The sequence below is a fragment of the Pseudoliparis swirei genome, chromosome 6 (genome assembly GCF_029220125.1).
Source record: "Pseudoliparis swirei isolate HS2019 ecotype Mariana Trench chromosome 6, NWPU_hadal_v1, whole genome shotgun sequence".
Taxonomy (NCBI): Eukaryota; Metazoa; Chordata; class Actinopteri; order Perciformes; family Liparidae; genus Pseudoliparis; species Pseudoliparis swirei.
In genome coordinates, this window is record NC_079393.1 from 23,235,767 (window position 1) to 23,259,320 (window position 23,554).

At 43.4% G+C, this 23,554-nt stretch overlaps 1 protein-coding gene across 15 annotated transcripts; it reads left to right on the plus strand.

The window, feature by feature from the left end:
* Positions 1–776: 776 nt before the first annotated feature.
* Positions 777–22,942, plus strand: cnot1 (CCR4-NOT transcription complex, subunit 1). Of its 15 annotated transcripts, none has more exons than XM_056417054.1 (50): positions 777–884; positions 2,527–2,817; positions 2,954–3,061; positions 5,140–5,232; positions 5,550–5,618; positions 5,769–5,823; positions 6,597–6,800; positions 6,933–7,101; positions 7,306–7,432; positions 7,587–7,697; positions 7,933–8,103; positions 8,272–8,399; positions 8,723–8,963; positions 9,085–9,204; positions 9,417–9,539; positions 9,671–9,822; positions 10,060–10,210; positions 10,331–10,544; positions 10,686–10,826; positions 11,670–11,794; positions 11,911–12,197; positions 12,284–12,362; positions 12,492–12,731; positions 12,859–12,999; positions 13,093–13,272; positions 13,515–13,631; positions 13,728–13,838; positions 14,003–14,080; positions 14,314–14,491; positions 14,853–15,007; positions 15,110–15,406; positions 15,542–15,682; positions 16,010–16,114; positions 16,246–16,365; positions 16,637–16,831; positions 16,941–17,083; positions 17,271–17,379; positions 17,708–17,877; positions 17,994–18,014; positions 18,240–18,471; positions 18,563–18,811; positions 19,667–19,830; positions 19,972–20,089; positions 20,209–20,310; positions 20,491–20,664; positions 20,828–20,977; positions 21,071–21,251; positions 21,465–21,597; positions 21,698–21,832; positions 21,990–22,942. In XM_056417054.1, exons 2-50 carry the CDS (start codon positions 2,716–2,718, stop codon positions 22,066–22,068), a joined length of 7,188 nt encoding a protein of 2,395 aa, XP_056273029.1. In that variant the 5' UTR covers positions 777–884; positions 2,527–2,715; the 3' UTR covers positions 22,069–22,942. The 15 variants fall into 15 exon arrangements, with proteins under 15 accessions (XP_056273029.1, XP_056273025.1, XP_056273034.1 ...); XM_056417050.1 differs by having other exon boundaries at positions 12,284–12,361; positions 12,482–12,731; XM_056417059.1 differs by having other exon boundaries at positions 10,686–10,811.
* Positions 22,943–23,554: the final 612 nt, after the last annotated feature.

Genomic DNA, 23,554 nt, shown 5'->3' on the forward strand with positions numbered 1-23,554 from the left:
AAAAAATTAATGCGACAAGAACAACCTTAACTTATCTTTAACCATCTATCAGCAAACAAATTGCCTATTGGAATGTTGTCAAGCCAGCAACGGGTGCATCTGTTGCCCTCGTGAGAATGGTTCCCGGCCTATTTGTCACAAAGAGCTGTAAAGAACACAGTCCCACTTACAAAGAGAAATTGGTGCCACAAGTATACAGAGGCCTGCAATTAAGGAGGAGATGTATGATTTGTAAAAAGGGAGTTTTTATTATCCTGATCGCCAGAGTGTAATGGAAGTGTGCGAATGCGTAAACAGTGAACAGGGCATTTATGCCAACTACAGCAATGTTGGCCATCTGGGCACTTAGTGAGTGTTTCTCTCCTCTTGCTATTATGTGGAGTTTAGAGCCATGGAACTATGGGCAAGAACACTTCCACGATTCTGAAAACATCAGGGTTACATTCTCATGTGTTCAAATTCCATGCAGATACACTTATAGGTAGGCTACAGTTGTTTTCGTCTGTCATTCTGGTGCAAATAATGTTAAGCTTGAAAGATAAATTAATACATTCATGGTCCACGGATTGCCTTCTGGTTTCGATTTTTCGTTTACCCAGTTTCCTGGAACTAGAAGCAACACGAATCCATTATTCTGCAATTTTATAAAGAAACAATAAAACCGTGCTTAAATTCCAGGTGTCTACTGGCGAGCACCTTGCGTTTGTGTCGCGCGGATGAACTCACGCACTCATCTCGAGCCGTGACCGCGCCGCGTTGGTGACAGTCGCCATTTTATTTTGAAAATCAAACTGAACTGGAGGCTCAGCGACCCTTCCATTTCGTCAAGTTTGTTGTGCGAAACAAGAAGGGATGAACACCTGCATCACTTTCTTGGGAGCACGGTGAGATTTATTATATAGTTGGTCGACAACCGTCGACCGATTTATATACAACACAAAAGCGACGGCGTTGAGACGAAAGATGTACGTTCGCCAGCAGTGCGGGGCTGTCTATTTGCTGAAAAGCAGCTGTCATATTGGCCACATCAAAAAAACAAATTTCTGTAATTTAGCAATGGTTTCTGTACCACGTAGGTAACCTAGTCCTCTAATAGTTTATTAGTCGTGTTTCTGTTGAATACGTTTTCTCTATGGGACGTTTCCGCTACGTTACAATATAGTTTACGTTTCCAACTACCATATAATCTGAGCGATTCCACAGATTAGTCGGTACCGTAGAAACAAGCTAACGTTAACAAGGTTACTGCTAACCGGAGCTGCACGGTCGCGCAAACACGTCCGCGATACGCGGCCTTCACGCTCATGGCCGAGGCGTGTGTAACGACCTCGAAACCGTTGGTATTGCTTAGCTCGACAAAATGACTCTCGAACATAGTATTAAGAAAACGGTAAACGCAACGTTAGTCTGTTTTGCCGATTCATTCAAACCATCTTGAAACGCGCTCATGATGCTACTGTTAGCTTCAGGTATATGCTAACACTGTAGCATTAGCTCGGGACCAACGGGGGAGTTGGTACTCTTTACCAGCGGTTAATGTTTGATTTTAACACGGTTAATCAATTCTGATTGGTATATCTATATGGCTACAACGTAGAGTACGTCGGCGCTCGCGACGGTGTAACCGGTTTCACGACTCGTGTTACCGCTCATTGGTCCTGTAAACATGTTGGCGACCGTTCACTCAAACTTTTCCCCTCGCAAGTGTTCATCAGCGTCATGGTAATGTTAGCCTCCAGTGAGGAGCTAACGGTAGGTTCCCCCACTTCCTCTACGAGTATAGCTTCAAATCCCTGTCTTGGTTTACCGTGGCGTCGTTTAGGACGTACGGTAATGTTACGGTTGCTAACCGTCCGGTAACGTGTAACGCTAACTTCAGTGAGAAAGCCTTCTCGTAACGTTTGCTAACTCGGATTAGCTTGCTCTTTGTTTCAGTGGAGGATTTTTTTTTACACTCTTGCTCTTGCCGCTGGTCACCAGAAATGGCGAGTGGGTGACTTTAAATGCTGTGTCCTTGTGACTCGGTTGATAAAGCTGCAGTAGTTATCGTGCTATTGACGGAAAGTTGGTCAGTTCGGTGAGCAACTCGACTAACTAGCATTCATTCTCTGTGCCAGATATTTGGGTGCAGTCGAGGCCTAGTAAATGCTACTGGCACGGCATGTTTACATAAACTACAATATCTCCGAGAAGGTATCGTACTAAATTGTGTAGTTTTAACTGGTATTGACTGTAGTTTAAGAATGTATTGGCAGATAACTGCCCGGGCCGTAGACTAACATATTATAGACGGCACTCTGTGTTTGTTATGCACGTAGGCCTCGAATCCTGTCAGTATTGTATGATTTCAATCGATTGTAAATATTGTTTTGCGTGGAAGAAAAAATAACAAAACAACAATATATAGGACTGTCTGCAAACGAAGTCCAACTTTTGTCCCTTGCTTTTTTGTTTCTATTGCAAAACGTCATCTGTGTATTAAAACAAAACACAAATCACTTAACTTTTTTTGTCCTTTCATTACAGATGCTGAACTTGATTTTAAACTGAAGAACTCTACCTAGGACCAGGATCCACTGATCGGAAAACTAATTTGGAAGGAAATATTTTTCACATCTTTGGCGGGGGCAGAAGTAACCCATCACTGAAGTGACTAAAGGGGAATAATGGTGATTTTGCGCCGTGCTCGGCCGCCTGCTTCCGCCCCAACTAGCAATGAATCTTGATTCGCTTTCGCTGGCTTTGTCTCAAATCAGCTATTTGGTGGACAATTTAACAAAGAAAAACTACCGAGCCAGCCAGCAAGAAATACAGCATGTAAGTGGTAGTAAAGATATCAAGTACTTTTTTTGGTACATTAGTCAACAGATATCTGGAAGTTTATCGATTTAAGTGTACTTCAAATATCCCTTTGTGTTCACTTATTCTGGATGTTTTGCCTGTGCTTTCACAGATTGTAAATCGTCACGGCCCTGAGGCAGACAGGCATTTACTACGCTGTCTCTTCTCTCATGTGGATTTCAGTGGCGATGGTAAAAGCAGTGGCAAGGACTTTCACCAGGTAATTTTTGGTTAGAGATGCGTTATTTACTTATTTTTACTCTGAAGGTCTTTGTTTGATTATTGTTGGCCCTCCCCTCTTGGAAGTTGAGACTTTTACAGGTTCCCCCCAATAGTCTGGTTTAAACTAGATTAATAGTTTACAGTCAAATTTGTACTAATATGCAATTGAAACTGGAAAGAAAAAATATTTCATATTGACATAATTGCTGTCCTGCAACAAACATTAGTCATCCTCACTTAAAGATAAGCGGAGCACTGATCATAGAGCCTGACCCACTTCTCCACATGTCATTAACCCAGCTGTAGTCATGCAGTAAGAAAGAGTGTTGGCAACATACAAGACACGATCTGAGAAGTTGGACGTGTGCTGACGCATGTTATTTTGGTTAGAGGGTTGTTTATTCTTCCCACCTTGGCAAGCCAGTCCTCTCCAAATTTATGGGACAGTGTGCACTTTTACACTCGTTGAAATGTTTACAAAAAATAACAGTTGTTGGTATTGGTGTACTATTTAAAGAAACTAAACCACAACCTTTTTAATTTGCTAAAGCCATCTATTTTCTTCATTCGAACAATCATTTCAAAGCATAATTTTTCATTTTTACAGCTGGCACAATCGTACAATTTCACAGAAGGCTAGAGTGTATAGTTTAGAGACTGTGTGCTTGTAAGTCAGTAGATACATACAACTATGTTCTCTGCGCTGAAAGCATTTACCTCCTGGGATATTGTGCATTTTGCACTTTTACATTTGGCACAGTCTACCCAACACCAAGTCCTCTCATTGTAGCACTCTTATGATACTGTGTGTGTTCTGCACATATATCTACAAATGGCAGCACTGGGAAATTTTTATTTCATAAATGATATCTCTTGCCTTACTGAGCATTTTTATACTTCTTGACGACACCCTGCTCTTCGGCCGACTTCACTGCCTTTCAGAGGCAGTAGCAGACTCTAAAGCAGGGGTCAGGAACCTTTTTGACGGGAGAGCCATAAAAACCAAATATTTCTAAATATATTTCATTGAGAGCCATATAGTATTTTTTACGTATAATAAATACATGCATACATTGGGCATGTCTATAAAGCTCTTAGGGATCCAATGAGCCTGATTGTATTCATGTGTTTCAATGTTAATCCCTGTGATATATTGTAGTGAATTAGTAGATTTTTAAACTACATCCACACCCATACGTTTCTCACTAATGAGATCTCCATCCACACAAGCATTTCTGCACCATTTTACAAATTATTTCTGTTTCAACTAACATGCCTGAAATAAAACATCACATAACCATTCAGGTACGGTGGGCATGCGTGCTGGTGGAGATGGAAAGTAGATATGTTGCAGAAAATATAACATAAGTGCTTTTGTACCAAATAACAAGTCTCGCTTGACACTACTTGATATTCTATTTTTCCCACACAAGTTAGAGCAAGACCTGTAGCCTTGTAACTATCTCCCACACAAATAAAATATATTTTTAAAAATGAAAATGTAAAACATCTAATCTAAAACTAGATTATGACGCGGGGCACACCGCTCTCAAAACGCTCCGATAACATCTCGCTTCCCCCTCATGTCGGCAGTGGGAGAGTTATAAAATGCAGAATGTAACTGCATAACAGCTGCTTGTATAGATGACTAAATCAGCCATGCCTGTAATCAACCACTAAAAACATTGCAACAAATTATGTGATATAAGAGGGAATGGGAATGGCCCCCTTGTGTTCTTCTGTCCTCTGATCTTTATGTGTATTACAGATTTATGCCAAGAAACAGTGCTGAGCAGCATCAGAGATTAATTTTTAGGTTATCAGCTCTTAGATGTTCACCACTTCTATGGGGCGGTTGAGTTGCCATCTTCCCCACAAAAGCACACAACACACACAAAACAGAGGGGTGGAGTAGAACAAGTTGTAAAAGTAACCACATTGTGATTATGAATACAGCTTGTTGCTTCATATGGATTCCTGTGAGAGACTTGTTGTCCTGTCTTATTCTTCACCTGACTCCGTTCTCTTTATTCTTTTTCTCGGTACATTTTGCTTTTCAATTTGCCCAAGACACAGTTTCTGATCCAGGAGTGTGTTTCGCTGATATCGAAGCCAAACTTTATCGCTACTCTGTGTTACGCCGTTGACAATCCCCTGCACTACCAGAAGGTAAGGAGCCGATATGAAACGTCTATATTTTTTACTGTGGTAGCCAAAATGTGTAGTAGTCCTTTTTGATAGATGGATTCTGAGTTGAGTAAAGACAGAAAATTCAGTCGGCGGTTACAATTGGCTGAATGAAGAATATTGTTTTAATCGGTTCTACATCTCTTCAAAAATACACTGGCTTTAAGTGGACATGTTGGTCTGTAACTAACTTAGACATCAACTCAGAATCCCATGAGTGTACAGACAATTTGCAGGGTTTCATGAATATCATTTTTTGTATTTGACATGTAATCTAATCTACTTGAACTGTCTTTCAGAGTTTGAAGCCTTCGGCCCATTTATTCACTCAACTGAGTAAAGTTCTTAAACTCAGCAAGGTCCAAGAGGTAATCCAGCGGTTAAATGAGTCATTGTTTAGGGCAATGTACATGCTTTACATTTTGGCATAGGACAATTATTGACAATCACTAAAGAAGTCTATCTGAAGTGGGAATACATAATTTAATGGATTTAAAATTTGTGATTGATTTTCCCAGGTGATATTTGGACTTGCTTTGCTCAACTCCAGCAACACAGACCTCCGAGGTTTTGGTAAGTAGTTCAAGTAGAGCCTGACATATGTAAACCAAAGATGGTTTTAAATCCTCTTTTTAATTTTTTTTTACTGTGAATGTTAATTTTAAGTGTTATACGTAATCAAAGCACTTCTAAATAATAAATGCACTGCCGATAAATCGGACATCTTTGAAGTTACCCCCTTTTAACTGCATGGTGTTGGACTTCACTTTGGCTGAAATGCGCAAGGCACAAACTGTTTTTTTTCCAAAAACCAGAAAGTTCTGATGTTTTACAACATTAAGTTTAACATAATATTCCTTATTATTTTGTTGCATCAGCAAATAAGTGAACTTGTCTATCACAAAGCAACGCATTGCACATGTTTTTGTTGCTTTCTAAGACTGCTTGCAATAATCGGCTCCATGGCAAAATTAGAAATGCGAGCTTTCAGTTCCATACATGTCACCAAATAGTTGACACACTGTCATGAATAATGCCTATAATTACTGACGAGTCTGAGATTGTCGCAGGATTTTAAATTCACCACTTGGACAATTGTGTAGAGTCTATAAAGGCCAATAGTGTGTTTGTGGCTAAAATGAAGATGAGACGGAATATAATAAATTGGCTTATTATTTAGATACATTGTCTTGATTAATGATTGCATGTGACGAGAATAGTTGGCATCTTTTTAAATATTTCGCATAACTTTTTACAAGTGAATGCTGCTTTTCATTAAGTTGGGATAAGTACTGGTTACACACGAGCAGGAAACGGGCATCTAAAAGATCTGACTTGTGTCTCAGCTGCGCAGTTCATCAAGCAGAAACTTCCGGACCTCCTGCGGTCATACGTTGACGCGGATCTCGGAGGAAACCAGGAAGGTGGCTTCCAAGACATTGCCATCGAGGTCTTGCAGTTATTGCTCTCCCATCTCCTCTTTGGCCCGAAGGGAGCCAGTGGGGTAGGGCAAGAGCAGATTGACGCCTTCCTCAAGACACTTTGCCGAGGTATGTGGGATCAACGCAAATATGTTCTTCAGATACCCACAGTTGAAGATGCATTTGTTGGACTTAAATTGTATTGCAGTGTTGCTCTGCCACATGAAAAAAACCTAAAGATATAATTACATTGGATTTTAGATTTCCCCCAGGAGCGCTGCCCTGTGGTGCTCGCACCACTGCTGTACCCTGAAAAACGGGACATTCCCATGGACAGGATCCTGCCAGACTCGGGAGAGTTAGCCAAGACCATGATGGAGAGTTCTCTAGCAGAATTCATGCAAGAAGTTGGCTATGGCTTCTGTGTGAGGTGAATTGGTTTAAATTCTTCTCGGCTATGCCCACAACTAACTCATTCAAAGCGCTATCATAGACAACATCCCCTATTTTGCATCAGAAGTGTATGACCAGTTGGTTTTATTCTTCTTACAATAGTACTAATACAATATCGGTGTGATTTTAAAAGACATGTGAATGTGATGGTCCACACTGACCAGTCCTTTTGTCCTTCCAGTCTGGATGAGTGCAGAAACATAATCCTCCAGTATGGGGCGAGAGAGGTGACTGCTAGCCAGGTAGCCAGGGTCCTGGGTATGATGGCTCGTACCCACTCTGGCCTAACTGACGGCATTCCACTACAGGTGAGGGGCTTTGTTTGATGGTGGTTGCGGTCCATTTCTGTTCACACATAAACCAATAGTTGAGAATGAAGTGAAGAAACTAGGAATTGAGTTGCTGGATTGTTGCATTTCGCCACACCAGAGCCTAAATGTTCTGTTTTATTCTCTCTCTCAGTCCATCTCCGCTCCAGGAAGTGGTATCTGGAGCGACGGTAAGGACAAGAACGATGGCTCGCAGGCCCACACGTGGAATGTCGAGGTCCTCATCGACGTCGTGAAAGAAGTGGTAAGTGATCAGTTCCTCAGTTGTTCTATCATGAACATGTACAGCCAACTAAATATATATATATATAGTGTCACTTTGAAACTACATTTAGTCAGTACACACGTTATTACATGCATGTCAAGTGACTAAATGTCATGACTCTGAAACTAAAGGTTACAAGAATCATTTATTTTGTATCAAATTACTTTGAAAAGCCTGCTAAGGTTTCAGATTTTGTTTTTGGTCTTTTCCCTAGAATCCCAACCTGAACTTCAAAGAGGTGACGTACGAACTGGACCATGCCGGCTTTATAATCCGGGACAGTAAAGGCCTGCATATAGTCGTGTATGGCATCCAGAGGGGGTTGGGCATGGAGGTCTTCCCGGTCGATCTCATCTATCGGCCATGGAAGCACGCTGAGGGACAGGTAACTGGACAACGTCTTCTGCATCAGGATAATGGGATTTAATGCTTTCAATCTTAACAGTCATGTTTAATAATGAAGAATCATAATGCAAACTAGTAATTGAATTCACTGAAAAGAAAATGTGGTTGTATTTGTCTTAAATGCTTATTTTTAATTTTCTTTTTTCAGCTGTCATTCATTCAGCACTCCCTGATGAGCCCAGAGGTGTTCTCCTTTGCAGACTACCCTTGCCACACTGTGGCCATCGACATCCTGAAGGCCCCACCAGAGGATGACAACAGGGAGATTGCAACATGGTATGGATCCTGTTTCTTGAGTAGTATAAAGAAAGTTGTTGCGTCATTTCAACTCATTAATTTTGTATGATTCCAGCTTTATAACTGATGTGTTTTTGCTCTTCTGCACTCCTGACAATATATCATGTGCTAACTTGTGTTTTTAACAATGGTGTTTTTTATTATCCATAGCTGATTGCTATAATATACTGTAAGAGACCCTGTTCTCTGCTCAGAGGTGTAGTTTGACTTGCTGGATATGGTTCAGTTGTTGAATTACTGAAAGTTACAGGGCTGTTGTGATGCGACGGTGTGTTTGACTGATTGCCCTCAACTCTTAACAGGAAAAGTCTGGATCTGGTGGAGAGCCTGCTTCGGCTCTCAGAGGTGGGACAATACGAGCAGGTGAAGCAGCTGTTCAGCTTCCCAATCAAGCATTGTCCAGACATGTTGGTGCTGGCATTGCTGCAGATCTCCACCTCATGGCACACGCTGCGCCATGAGCTCATCTCCACCCTAATGCCCATCTTTCTGGGTAACCACCCAAACTCTGCCATCATCCTGCACTACGCCTGGCATGGACAGGTTGGTGTTGATGATGTTGGATTTCAAGTCAATTGGTCTTGTGTTCACTGTGCCCTTGGGTACGTTTGTTGTTTTCTTATAAAACCTATGTACTTATACAACCTGGTGGTTATTTTTCCAGGGACAGTCTCCCTCCATCCGTCAGCTGATTATGCATTCGATGGCTGAATGGTACATGAGAGGAGAGCAGTATGACCAGGCCAAGCTGTCTCGCATCCTCGATGTGGCCCAAGACTTGAAGGTTTGTCGGAAATAAAATTCTACATGACGAATTCTCCAAACTTAAAACCTTTAAACAAATCAGAATAATTAGGAAATGGTATGTTGATTTGTTGACTACAACTCTTAAAGGGTCATATATCCCATGGCGGTTGCTGCTGCCTTATTCCATATGTAGATATCCTTTTCATGGTCAATCAGCCAGTGTGTTTTTTTTCGTTTTCTTCCCTCCAGTCACTATCGATGTTGCTGAATGGAACTCCATTTGCTTTTGTTATTGACCTCGCTGCACTTGCCTCTCGCCGTGAATACCTCAAACTTGATAAATGGCTGACGGACAAAATCAGAGAGCATGGAGTAAGTCTTCCAATTGATTTACATACACTAACAAAAGTCAACCAAGATGGTTGGTGTTCTTGTTTCATGTCATTGTAATTTTGGAATACCACCCTGAGAACATTGTATCATACAATCATGTGTTTTGTCAGGAACCTTTCATCCAGGCGTGTGTGACTTTCCTGAAGAGGCGTTGCCCGTCCATTATGGGGGGTCTGGCCCCCGACAAGGACCAGCCCAAAAGTGCTCAGCTGCCCCCGGAGACATTAGCCACCATGCTAGCCTGCCTGCAGTCCTGTGCTGGGTGAGAGGCTCTTTGGCTCAGTCCCCATTCCTGTGCCATTAGTTTTAAAGCGGTTTGACCAAGACTGACATTATTAGACAATTAATTAAAGGGTCAAAGTGAAGCCTAGCATTACACACATTTTATGGTGTTTTGGCCCCAGAAGACCATGTGTAGTGTATATCAGTCAAGTTATTTATGGACACCAATCATTCATAGATTATCTATCTAAAATCAAAGTTCCTTCACTTTCCTCAGGAGCGTGTCCCAGGAGCTGTCGGAGACTATCCTGACCATGGTTGCAAACTGCAGCAATGTAATGAATAAAGCCCGACAACCACCACCAGGGGTAATGCCAAAGGGACGTGCCCCCAGCACCAGCAGCCTGGATGCCATCTCTCCTGTACAGGTATCTTCACATGGGCACACACCTTTGTAATGTCTTTTCCAAACTGCCCCATTTTCCCATTTTGCTCAAAAAATAACTTGCAAATTATTTATTGTTGTTCTCTTCCTTTCTCTTCTATAGTTGGACTCCCTGTCCGGCATGGGTTCCTTGAACCTTGGGGGCACAGCCCCCTCCCACACTCAAAGCATGCAGGGGTTCCCCACCTCACTGAGTTCAGCTTTCAGTAATCCCCAGTCCCCAGCAAAGGCCTTTCCACCACTGTCCAACCCAAACCCCAGCACACCATTTGGGGGCATTGGCAGCCTGTCCTCCCAGCTCCCTGGTATGGACTCTGGTACTAAGCTATTTTATTTTCAAATTTTTACACAAACACATCAGCAAGTCATATTGTACCATCAGCTTTGTGTCTTCTATGAATTCCTTGAGAAATGAGAGGGGAACAAATTGTCGCTAAATGTTATTACTTTGCTTGCAGGTCCCTTGGCCACAGGCATCGGCTCGAGTATTGGCTCTAGTCTTGGGATGCCAACTGTCAACGCAGACCCTTTTGGCACCAGGAAGATGAGCACACCAGGCCTGAACCCACCCACCTTTCAACAGAGTAAGATTGAGGCCTGTAAGTGGTAGTGGTGTGACTGAGAGCCGTGCGATGCTCATTACTGTATTTCCTCTGCAGTGATTATTATGATTGTTGTCTTTTAGTAGTTCATTTAGTCCCAATGCACCTAGTGTGCCTTCACTAATGGATGCATCTATTGTCTCTTTTTAGCACAGTCCTGCTTATAAATGACGGCGAGTGTTGATGAAGGTTGCATTGACTCATTTTGTGTTCAACCTACTCAGTAAAATTACTATTAAGCGAAACACTAGCTCAAAGTTGCTTATAATGCGAAATTCAAACTACTAATATCAAGGCCAGTTTAAATCATTTGAATTGTGTTTTTTTGCCAATAGAGACGTAAAAGTATAACACTTACAACTACAGTGTTTTCAGGACAGTTTAGTATCGAGTCTTACTTTCAATTAACGTTCTTGGAAAGAAAATCAGAATTGGCAAAAAAAACGGTAATCTGCCTTCGTCGGCCGAGAATATTGCAATCTGTTTATCTCTACTCATAAACACAGTTTACCAGAGAAGTTTCCAAAGTATTTACCAAGAGCTGTAAAAGATGTTTAGCACATTGTAAACATTTGGGTGTAGAATTTTACTTTCAAACTAAATTGGTTAATCACAGAGGAAATGCAGATCAGTCTTCCATTCCCTGTCTTCCTAGGCTGACGGTCCCAATTTTATGTCATTTGTCTGCTTTTTAGGCATCAAAATGAGTTCTAGCAATCATCCGAATATTCGTTCTCGATGCATCTCTTGACTGCACCATGTTAACTCACGAGTCAATGACTTGGCTGCTGCTCCACCAGTCTTGGATTAAAAGTGTCTTTTTCTATTTCTTTTTTTCAGCTGATCTTTCTCAGGTGTGGCCCGAGGCAAACCAGAACTTTAGTAAGGAGATAGACGATGAGGCAAACAGTTACTTCCAGCGCATCTACAACCACCCGCCTCACCCAACTATGTCTGTAGATGAGGTATGTAGCGATATTATGAATTTCTCTCTACCAAAATCCCTTTGTATAAAACCCACCCGTGAGTTCTGTTGTTGCACTTCAAGTTAACTCCCACTGCATCGTCGTCCCCCTCCTAGGTACTCGAGATGCTGCAGAGGTTCAAGGATTCAACCATCAAGCGGGAGCGCGAGGTGTTCAATTGCATGCTACGGAACTTGTTTGAGGAATACCGGTTCTTCCCCCAATACCCAGACAAGGAGCTGCACATCACTGCCTGCCTTTTTGGTGGCATAATCGAGAAGGGTCTCGTCACCTACATGGCCCTGGGCCTGGCCCTCCGATATGTTCTTGAAGCCTTAAGAAAACCCTATGGATCCAAAATGTATTACTTTGGAATTGCTGCCCTAGATAGGTTTAAAAACAGGTACTGACAGGTTGTATGTGTGTAAAATGAGTATTAATGTGCCAGGAGTCATTTTGTCTCCAATTAACGACTCTTCATGTTTCTAGACTAAAGGACTATCCTCAATATTGTCAACACTTGGCTTCAATTGCCCACTTCTTGCAATTCCCCCACCATTTACAAGAGGTAACCAGGTTTCCTTAATTTAAATTGGCATTTTTAAGGCTTTTGTCTTAACTATGACCCCAGAAAAGGATTCATAATAACATATAAATAAAATCGCCCTCTGCTTCTTTGAATATCCTGTGCGTGCAGTATATCGAGTATGGCCAACAGTCACGGGACCCTCCGGTGAAGATGCAAGGCTCCATCACCACCCCTGGCAGTCTGGCACTGGCACAGGTCCAATCCCAGTCGCAGCAACCTGGTGTCCCCAAGGCTCCACAGCCGGGTCAGCCAAGCACTCTGGTCACCACCACGACGAGTACAACCACAGTAGCCAAGACCCCGACCATCACAAGACCAACACCCAGCACCTTCAAGAAGGATGTGCCTGTGAGTTTAGCTTTGCTAATGTCCATTTACCCAAATATGTGCCTTGTGAATGTATCTAATTGGTTAATATTGTTCTGCATGTAAAACTTGGATACCGAATAACACTTGTTTTTGTTCCTTCCTTCAGCCCTCCATAAACACAACAAACATTGACACACTGCTGGTGGCCACTGACCAAACAGAAAGGATTGTCGAGCCTCCGGAAAATGTCCAAGAGAAGATTGCTTTCATCTTCAACAACCTTTCCCAGTCCAACATGACACAGAAGGTAAAGTGAAAACAAACGAAACTTAACCATCTCACAAGCCTTAATCGGTCAAAGAAACTTAAAAAAAACCCAGCATATACGCTTGCCTTTCAGGTTGAGGAGTTGAAAGAGACTGTGAAGGAAGAGTTTATGCCCTGGGTGTCTCAGTACCTAGTGATGAAGCGTGTCAGCATTGAGCCCAACTTTCACGGCCTCTACTCCAACTTCCTGGACACTCTCAAGAACCCTGAGTTTGTGAAGATGGTCCTCAATGAGACTTACAGGAATATCAAGGTAAACAGTGAGGGACAAGGCGTTGACTTCAGGGCTTTCAAATTTTCTGAAGCAGACATTTTTTGTTCATTTTCTTATTTTCTGCCTACAACTAAGATTTTAACAACTGAGACTCTTATGGAACTGCATGTCTTGACATGAAAACAACATGTCAGATTTTTATTTATTTTCAGTCTCAGCAAGACTGAAGAATGTGAAAAGTATTAACACTCTCATACCTGAATTTCTTTGACTTTCTCCAGGTTCTGTTGACCTCCGACAAGGCAGCTGCCAATTTCTCAGATCGCTCCCTGTTGAAGAACTTGGGCCACTGGTTGGGAATGATTACACTGGCTAAAAACAAGCCCATCCTCTACACGGTGAGGATTTGTGATATTACTTTTGGGAGTGTTTCATTACGTGGTGGATCTGCCTGCTTTGGAGTTAGCTGACACATTTAATTTCTTTTTTGCCAGGATCTGGAAGTAAAGTCTCTGCTGCTGGAAGCCTACCTTAAAGGCCAGCAAGAGCTACTGTATGTTGTTCCTTTTGTGGCCAAAGTCTTGGAGTCCAGTCTACGAAGCATGGTTAGTAAAATCGGTTCAGACTAAGGTGTCTCCATGCCAGTGACATTACCTCTTACCACTGTCATATTTACTTCAGTTAAAAGTTAACAGAGTTGACTTATGCTTACATGATTCTCCTGTTTGAGATTAACTAATGTGTGTGTGTGTGTGTGTGTCTGTTGTAGGTCTTCAGGCCCCAGAACCCCTGGACCATGGCCATCATGAATGTTCTCGCTGAGCTGCATCAAGAACATGATCTCAAGGTAATACATAAGTCTTCCTGTGTAGCCATTTAACTCCAAGCAGCTCTTGGAAATGTAGTCCATCTAAATCCTAGTTTAAAAACAACATGTTTTGGGCTGGTAACAGATTTGTAAAGCTGAATGTTTGCTTGCTAACTGAACCAGAAAGATCCAACGCTGCCACTTCCAGCCACTATACAAATATTTTTTTTTCACACATTTGTTTCTCACATTGTTCTCTTGTGTTTTTGCAGCTCAACTTAAAGTTTGAGATTGAAGTTCTGTGTAAGAACTTGTCTTTGGACATCAATGACCTCAAGCCAGGAAACTTGCTGAAGGACAAAGACAAACTAAAGAGTTTGGAGGAGCAGCTGTCTGCACCAAAGAAAGAGACGAAGCCTCCAGAGGAGATGCTGCCAGTTTCTTCCACAGGTCGATGCGCCATCTTTACTTTAAACTCTGCTTTCTACGTACTGCACATCTGAAGTTTGAACAAAAAGTAGAGCTACAATCTTAATTTAATTGTCATAGGTTTGTCTTTTTTGCTTTAAATTTATCATTCTTTCTTCTGGCGATATGTCAGTATTAATCCAGACGTTGGTCATTTTCTCATGGGGAAAACAAAACCCCTGTTTTGACAGTATGGGCCACGTTCTTTGTGAAGCGTCTAAGTCGCACGACATTGCTCAGTACCTCTCGTCTTTGCTGCCCATGTGCGCACTTGCTGTTTATGTGGTCTGAATGATCAGATTTTTTATTTAATTTTAACACGTATCTTTTATGTGACCAACAGGAGACTTTGTTCCATTTGCAGCCCCCCCCTCAACCCCAGCTGCAACCACCACCGCTTGCACAACCACTGGGCCCCCGACCCCACAGTTCAGTTACCACGACATCAATGTGTATGCCTTGGCCGGCCTGGCTCCACACATCAATATAAACGTCAACGTAAGTGTTAACGTGTGCACACACACTTTTCTCCTTTGTATATAGTCTTGTTTCCTTCATCCTTATGATTGTCATTTCTTTTCTACCATGTCTTGTCTCTAGATCTCATTGCTACAGGCCCATCCCCAGTTGAAGCAGTGCGTTCGGCAGTCGGTAGAGCGAGCGGTTCAGGAGCTGGTGCACCCCGTGGTTGACCGCTCTATCAAAATAGCAATGACGACCTGTGAGCAGATCATCAGGAAGGACTTTGCCCTGGATTCGGAGGAGTCCCGCATGCGTGTGGCTGCCCACCATATGATGAGAAACCTGACCGCTGGCATGGCCATGATTACCTGCCGCGAGCCCCTGCTCATGAGCATCGCCACCAACCTGAAGAACAGCTTTGCTGCTGCACTTCGGGTAAGCGGAACCAAACATGAGGCATACGTCCTTTTTATTGCTCGTGTTCCACTAGATTGAAAGACACAGAGCGCTCTCTCACCCTTTCCCTTCTACCAAGTCTGCTTTTTTAACTTGAGGTGTTTATTCCCTCAGGCACCAACACCCCAACAGAGGGAGATGATGGAAGAGGCTGCAGCCAGGATTGCTCAAGACAACTGTGAACTGGCTTGCTGCTTCATTCAGAAAACAGCCGTGGAGAAGGCTGGCCCTGAAATGGACAAGAGACTAGCCACGGTGAGACTATGAATGTATTTCAATACATTAACTGGCTAGTGTCACGCAGCATGAAAAATGTTTCAAAGCCAACAAGGTATTTCAATTATCTATATTGCAATCATTGTTTAAAAAACTTCAAAATTGTGGCTGTATTTGTATTTGATTGGGTACTTGGAACTTCTATTGGGCCGATGCACAAAGGTGTGACTAGTATACCTTTTATTTTGGAGGTATACTGCTCTGCTAGGGTGCATGAGATGTGTAAAAGTTTCATTCACACCTTTTCCGTTGCAAAAGTGTCTTAATTTCTTCTTTAACATATTATCTTTTTAACTTAAATTTCAGGAGTTTGAGTTGAGGAAGCATGCCCGCCAAGAGGGACGTCGCTATTGTGATCCTGTTGTTCTGACTTACCAGGCTGAACGTATGCCTGAGCAGATCAGACTCAAGGTGAGGTCACTGGCATCCAGTTATGCAATACATCAAATCGTACTGGAGCATCGGAGACTGGAGCATAATTCTGTTTAGCTACAGCTGGACTGTACAATAGCAGAACAACTAACTTACGTTCTGTGTTGTAGGTGGGAGGAGTGGACCCGAAACAACTGGCTGTGTACGAGGAGTTTGCCAGGAATGTTCCGGGTTTCTTACCCAGCAATGATCTCTCCCAACCCACTGGCTTCTTGGCTCAGCCCATGAAGGTATGTTTTTGTTGTTGTTGTGGATCCTGAAACTGAAAAGGGAAGGTTACATTCTTATTTACAATAATTATAAAGGTTAATTTAATCCTAGATTTTTTTTGGGATCGAGAGCAAAACAATTACCCAAATAATGTTCTGTCTTAGAATGCGTACTGCATTATAAGATGAGAAACAAAGACAGGCAGCACGTGACGTGGCATTAACACAAAAGAGGCAGTTAGTTATTTTAAAACCGGAAAGCTTGACTAAATCTCTCTGAACCTGTCAACAGCAACAGGCATGGGCCACAGACGACGTGGCTCAGATCTACGATAAGTGCATGGCAGACCTGGAGCAACATCTTCATGCCATCCCTCCAGCCCTGGCCATGAACCCCTTGACCCAGGCTCTGCGCAGCCTGCTGGAAGCCGTGGCCTTGGCGAGGAACTCCAGGGACGGCATCGCCGCACTTGGCCTTCTGCAGAAGGTTAGTGTTGGGGCTGCAGTCGAGCCGTCAGAAGGTGTGAGGGAGGCAAAGTTAAGGACTTAGTGAAACGCAGGTTGGCGTCAATTAAGTTGGTTTTGCTGTTCCCCAGGCTGTGGAAGGTCTTCTGGATGCCACGAGCGGTGCTGATGCCGACTTGCTGCTCCGCTACAGGGAGTGCCACCTGCTGGTGCTCAAAGCCCTTCAGGACGGACGTGCCTATGGGCCACAGTGGTGCAATAAGCAGATAACCAGGTGAGTCGGGACACATTTGAGTTCAAAGCATTGTTCGTCCCTTGTTGCAGTCTTCAGTGACCTCATCTCCCTGATTTGAATCCTACATGCTTTTCTGAACACTTATTTGCCCCCTCCCTCCGTGGGTCATGTCATAAGGCAGTTGAATGTATGGCATATTTAATATTTTTTCTGTGATTGTTTCAAGGTGTCTAATTGAGTGTCGTGATGAGTACAAATACAACGTAGAGGCAGTGGAGCTTCTGATCAGAAACCACCTGGTCAACATGCAGCAGTATGACCTGCACCTGGCGCAGGTAGATATTACAAATGAAGTCATTTACTATTTTATTCTTATGTTTTGGTTTGATGTAAACATTATGTTGTTGTAAAAATCTGCTAACGACTCAAGGTTTGTTCTTTCTGTTAAAACAGTGTTGAAAATGTCCTCCTCAATATAGGGAATGTTTCTCTTATGTATTTAAACTATATATTAAAAGCTATATTTCAAACATGTTGTCATCCTCGGGAGGTGCAAATGCCTGCATGTTGTGCTGCACCTTGATCAACGCGTCTGTGGATCTGTAGTTTGGCAAAGTGACATTTCCAGTGCAACGACAAGCTAACGTAGATTTTCGTCTTCAGTCGATGGAAAATGGACTTCACTACATGGCAGTCGCTTTTGCCATGCAGCTGGTGAAGCTCCTGCTGGTGGATGAACGCAGTGTCAGCCATGTCACAGAGGCCGACCTCTTCCACACAATTGAGACTTTAATGAGAACCTGTGCACACTCCAGAGCCAACGCACCCGAGGGGTAAACAATACATTGTTCAAACTTTTCTCTTTTCTTTCCATTAGTTGATTTGTTATCCATTGATCACAAATATCTGAATCCCACTGTCTCATTTAATGTCTTCCTGATTTCCACAGCAAAGTCAGTCCAACTACTTGGTAAACACAATACTATACCACTTGCTTATCAATTTTATGTTCATACAATGTTGCTATGTTTTACACTTAAACAATTAGTTGTCATCATTTAACCAACGATGTCAATAGATCCTTATCTGTCAGATAAAAATGTTTAAAGGCCATTATGAATTTTTGCTGTATCAAATCAAATGGCTCTAAAGTGAGAGGCGTTAAAACTGACTGTCATCTCTTTGTCTTCCACAGCCTTCCCCAGCTGATGGATGTTGTTCGTTCCAACTATGAGGCCATGATTGACCGGGCCCACGGAGGACCCAACTTCATGATGCACTCTGGGATTTCACAGGCGTCAGAATATGACGATCCTCCAGGCCTTCGGGAGAAGGCGGAGTACCTCCTGAGGGAATGGGTTAACCTGTACCACTCGGCGGCTGCCGGCAGGGATAGCACCAAAGCTTTCTCTGCCTTCGTAGGCCAGGTAAACCCTCCTAATAGTCCGTTTGCATGTTGAGTACAAAAGACCTTTGTGCCCCATTTTGATGTGTTCTGTCTCTTCATTTTTCTTCCAGATGCACCAGCAGGGCATCCTTAAGACCGATGACCTGATCACAAGGTTCTTCCGGTTGTGCACAGAAATGTGTGTTGAGATAAGCTACAGAGCTCAGGCCGAGCAGCAGCACAACCCAGCAGCCAGTGCAGCCATCATCCGGGCCAAGTGTTACCACAACCTGGATGCCTTTGTGCGGCTCATAGCGCTGCTGGTCAAGCACTCTGGAGAAGCCACCAACACGGTGACAAAGATCAACCTCCTCAACAAGGTACTTTATCATCAGAATGTGACGCAACAGTTCAAAGTATGAAACCATGACTGTAAGAGCCACAAGTGTGTTTTTAGTATATTTAAGTTTCAGAATTGTTTATAATTTAATATTTAGAATTTTGCTCACGGTGGAGGAATTATAAGTTAAATACATTGAAAGATCTTTATGTTAATGAGTGACGCTCGGGCCAGGCTATTTAGTGACGTCATGACGGCAACAGGTGTAAGAACAGAGCCACATTAGACATGAGAGATATAGGTTTTTTTTTTTACCGTAAGACCATGAGATCGTTTTGAACGTTTATTATTTTGTATACTTTGTCAGCGTTTTTTGCTGTTTAAAATAAAATCGAAAGAAAAGGAAATGAACGGTCTCCTGTCATGCGCGTGAGAGGAAACTCACTGTCTGCAGCTCTTTAGCGGATTAAGAAAACAACGACGGAACGCCGCTACAATGACAGCACATCATAGAACATGTGGTTGTGGTAACGAAACACTTTAATGTAGAAGTGAAACTGGAAGCACCTTTTGCAACGCTTTTCAACCCAATTCTGATCTCAAGAGCCCACCAGATGTGCAACAAGGTTGATTCTAAAGTAGGAGGGTTACAAAGATGCTAGCGCAAAGATTTAAAAGGTTAAATAATTTAATTCAACTATTTAGTTAGAACCTCGTTTGTAGAAACACTTTTCAAATATAAATTACTCGGAGTATCTCTGAATCCTTCTTGAAAACCTCATTTTAATAATCCAAAGGGAAAATACAGAAATGCTCATTTCCTCTGTAGATGCTGCTGGCAACCCTTAAACCGGCTGGCTTACTTAATTCTGATTGCCCTCCATTGTTCTTGTAGGTGCTGGGTATCGTCGTTGGGGTGCTGATTCAGGACCATGATGTCCGTCAGACAGAATTCCAACAGCTGCCATACCATCGCATTTTCATCATGCTGCTGTTGGAGCTCAACGCTCCCGAACATGTTCTGGAGACCATCAACTTTCAGACACTCACTGCCTTCTGGTAGGACATCCACATGCTGCGATCATGTCTGAAGGGTCTCCTCCAGCCATAAAGGGCTCACGCCTATATTCCAATACATTCTGTCTATAATTGATTGCTGCACTTTTGGTTTGGACTCATTTTTTATTTTCTTATGTGCAGCAATACCTTCCACATCCTGAGACCCACCAAAGCTCCCGGCTTTGTGTACGCCTGGCTGGAACTCATCTCCCATCGCATCTTCATCGCCAGGATGCTGGCTCACACTCCGCAGCAGAAGGTATGCAATAATAAGACGCCGTCTGATTTGGACTTGAGTCTTGTTGATGGATAAATGTTGCCTTTCCCCATATTGGTGGTTTGTGAATTTCGTTCTAATGGACTGATGTTTTCTTCAAGGGTTGGCCGATGTACGCACAGCTGCTGATCGATCTCTTCAAGTACCTGGCCCCATTCCTGAGGAATGTAGAGCTCAACAAACCTATGCAAATCCTCTACAAGGTGCGCTCTCGTTTCAATGTGCAGAAACAACAGCTGCTCTGCATCATTGCTGCTTGTGTCGGCGTTTATCTTTGTAACGAGTGTTGACGGTTTTAGTCTAATGTGCAGATGCTTCCGGTTTCAAGTTTAGATGACTAAACCTTTTTGCTCACTGATGTCTGTTTATATGTTGTGTTTCAGGGCACACTGCGAGTGCTCCTGGTCCTGCTGCATGACTTCCCAGAGTTCCTGTGTGACTACCATTACGGCTTCTGTGACGTTATCCCGCCCAACTGCATCCAGCTCCGCAACCTTATCCTCAGTGCCTTTCCACGCAATATGAGGCTCCCTGACCCTTTCACACCTAATCTCAAGGTACACTCAAACAAAATGCACAAACACGGCTGATTGTTATACATTCACAGATGTTTCAAAGTGTAGCTTGGATCAGCACAACCTCCAAGTTTAGTACAGACACCATTGGGACTGACGAAAGATCTCATGAACCTGTGTTTTTATTGCCCCCCCCCGTCTGCAGGTGGATATGCTGAGTGAGATCAACATTGCGCCCCGTATCCTCACCAACTTCACAGGCGTGATGCCTTCCCAGTTCAAAAAGGACCTGGACTCCTACCTGAAGACCCGTTCACCAGTCACCTTCTTGTCTGAGCTGCGCAGCAACCTGCAGGTAGGAGCCGTCTCGACCCGGTTTGAAATGTTTAGCATTAGACTCCAAGGGACAATGAGATGTTATTAACTTGTCACCGTTGTCCCCCCCCAGGTGTCTAACGAGCCAGGGAACCGCTACAACATCCAGCTGATCAACGCTCTCGTGTTGTATGTAGGCACGCAGGCAATCGCTCACATCCACAACAAGGGCAGCACCCCCTCCATGAGCACCATCACCCACTCTGCTCACATGGACATCTTCCAGAATCTAGCCGTGGACCTGGACACTGAAGGTAAGGTGGCAGCAGACGAACCACGTCAGTCACTGCTAAAAAATGCCAGATGTTGCAGGAGCATTGAGTGTTTTGTTTCCTTTACTGAAAGTGCTATAAGAGCTGATAACAAAATAAAGCTTTTGGTTGTTTTTCACTGCCATCTGATTTTAGATATTCAACATTTGTGTTGAACAAAAGCAGAGCACTCAGGTGTCTGGTGTGTGTGTCCAGGGCGTTACCTGTTCCTGAATGCGATCGCCAATCAGCTGCGCTACCCCAACAGCCACACTCACTACTTCAGCTGCACCATGCTCTATCTGTTTGCCGAGGCCAACACGGAGGCCATCCAGGAGCAGATCACCAGGTGAGACTGAGACGAGGTCTCTGTGGTCTCATTCCTGAAGGTAAACGCCGACGGCTCAACTGCCCGTGCAGTCGGTTCAAGTGTTCTCCGTGTCTTCCAGGGTTCTGTTGGAGAGGCTGATCGTGAACAGGCCTCACCCGTGGGGTCTCCTCATCACCTTCATCGAGCTGATCAAGAATCCTGCCTTCAAGTTCTGGAGCCACGACTTTGTGCACTGTGCTCCCGAGATCGAGAAGTAGGTTTCCCCGTTTACATTTTCAGTTCCTCCATGTTTGCGTCGTGATGGCTGAGGCGGCAGAATTACTTCAGGATGTTGAGGATAAAGTACTGGCAGCCTTGTTTCCGGCCGGTTCTGCTTTAACAGACGTTGGCGGTCTTCCCTCTCCCCTCAGGCTGTTCCAGTCGGTGGCCCAGTGCTGCATGGGACAGAAGCAGGCCCAGCAGGTGATGGAGGGCACCGGTGCCAGCTAGCCTGTGTACCAGCCCGCTCGTAGCCCTCGAGAGAGATGCCGTGGCCTTGACTCACTCCCCCGCCACACGCACCCTTCTCTCTTTACTGTCGGCACTGGATAAACTGGCAACCACAGTCATTCTAAATGTGGATGAAAATGACTACTGCTCACGGATCTAAAGAGTTAGATTTTTGTTTATCTCTCTGGGGCTGAATTGAGATGGAGAGAATGGATTGGGACATGCTGTTTAATATACTTTTTTTTTTTGATGTAAATATTGGAAAAAAGGGAGAACGGGCGAGTAGATGTGTGGAGAGCAATGCACATGTCAAATAAAATGTATCCTGACATGTTAAAAGACATGAAAACATATTTTCACTCACTACCAAAGTCCTTGGTTTGCTTCCCTCCCACACAAACATTTTTTCTGACACTTTTTTTTCCATTTTTGTTTTTTGTTGCTTTCAGAGGCTGAATGGTAGATGATTGGAGAAAAAAAGCTGCCTGCTACTTTCATTTGATTCCTTTTTATCCCCGAGTGGGACAGGAAGATGAAGTTTAGTCTCCCAGGTGTGGGGGGGTCTACTCCGGGCGTGTCGGTGGAGACAGTTTGCTGATGGTGCGTCCATTTGAAACTGGCTCTGGAAGTCTCTCCCTGGCACTTGTAAATTGTGCAAAGTGATGGCGACATTGTATCTTGACGATTTGTACAAAGATCCAAATTGAAGAACAACAATAGAAGGACCAATACAGCCCATTTTGTAACATTTTGAATGTTTTGTAAATGTATTGGTCCATGTGTTGTATTTTGTAGTCCTTTCTAGTTTGCCTTTAGTTCTTGCTACTTAACTGCAGTATGCGTACATACAGGAAATAAAGCATTCAAACTGCAATGCATCTGTGTTCATTCAGGACTGGAGGTATTATGCGAGGAGTCTCTTTATTTTAAAAACGGTGCGTATGATTCACACTAAATGTTTGTGTGCGATTCAAATGAGGGAATGCACGTAATGACAAAAAATATTTTTAATTGTGTGCTCTGACTCCTTTCTCTAAATCCCAAGTCGACCTGTGAATGTGCAGCTGGTTCAGCCTGACGTGCCGCCCTCTACCCGCTCATTCAACCACTCGGCGAATGAGGAGCAACCTCGTGAATGTTGTGTAGAAATGAGCTGCTGATCGGGGTCTTTGCAGAATATCTTTTGTGAGGCACACTTCTTCAGTCGCTTAACACAAATGACTAATCAGCCAAACGCACGATGTGAAGGTCGAGCCGAGCATCAGAATGGGGATTTAAGTGGTTTTGAACGTGGCATGTTTGATGGTACCAGACATTCTGAGTATTTTAAAAACTGCTGATCATCTGGGTTTACAGCGAATGGGCCGAAAAAGAGAAAACATCCAGTGAGCGGAAGTTGTGTGGCCGAAAATGCTGTGTTAAGAAACCATAGGAGAATGGGCAGAGTGGAGAACACGTGGAAGCTTGACGCCGACGGGCTCCAGCA

Coding starts and splice junctions, on each gene's coding strand:
- cnot1 (XM_056417050.1), top strand. CDS start 2,716: ATGAATCTTGATTCGCTTTCGCTGGCTTTGTCTCAAATCAGCTATTTG. Junction 6,801..6,932: donor CCTCAAGACACTTTGCCGAG/GTATGTGGGATC, acceptor ATTGGATTTTAG/ATTTCCCCCAGGAGCGCTGC. Junction 15,008..15,109: donor ACATCAATATAAACGTCAAC/GTAAGTGTTAAC, acceptor TCTTGTCTCTAG/ATCTCATTGCTACAGGCCCA.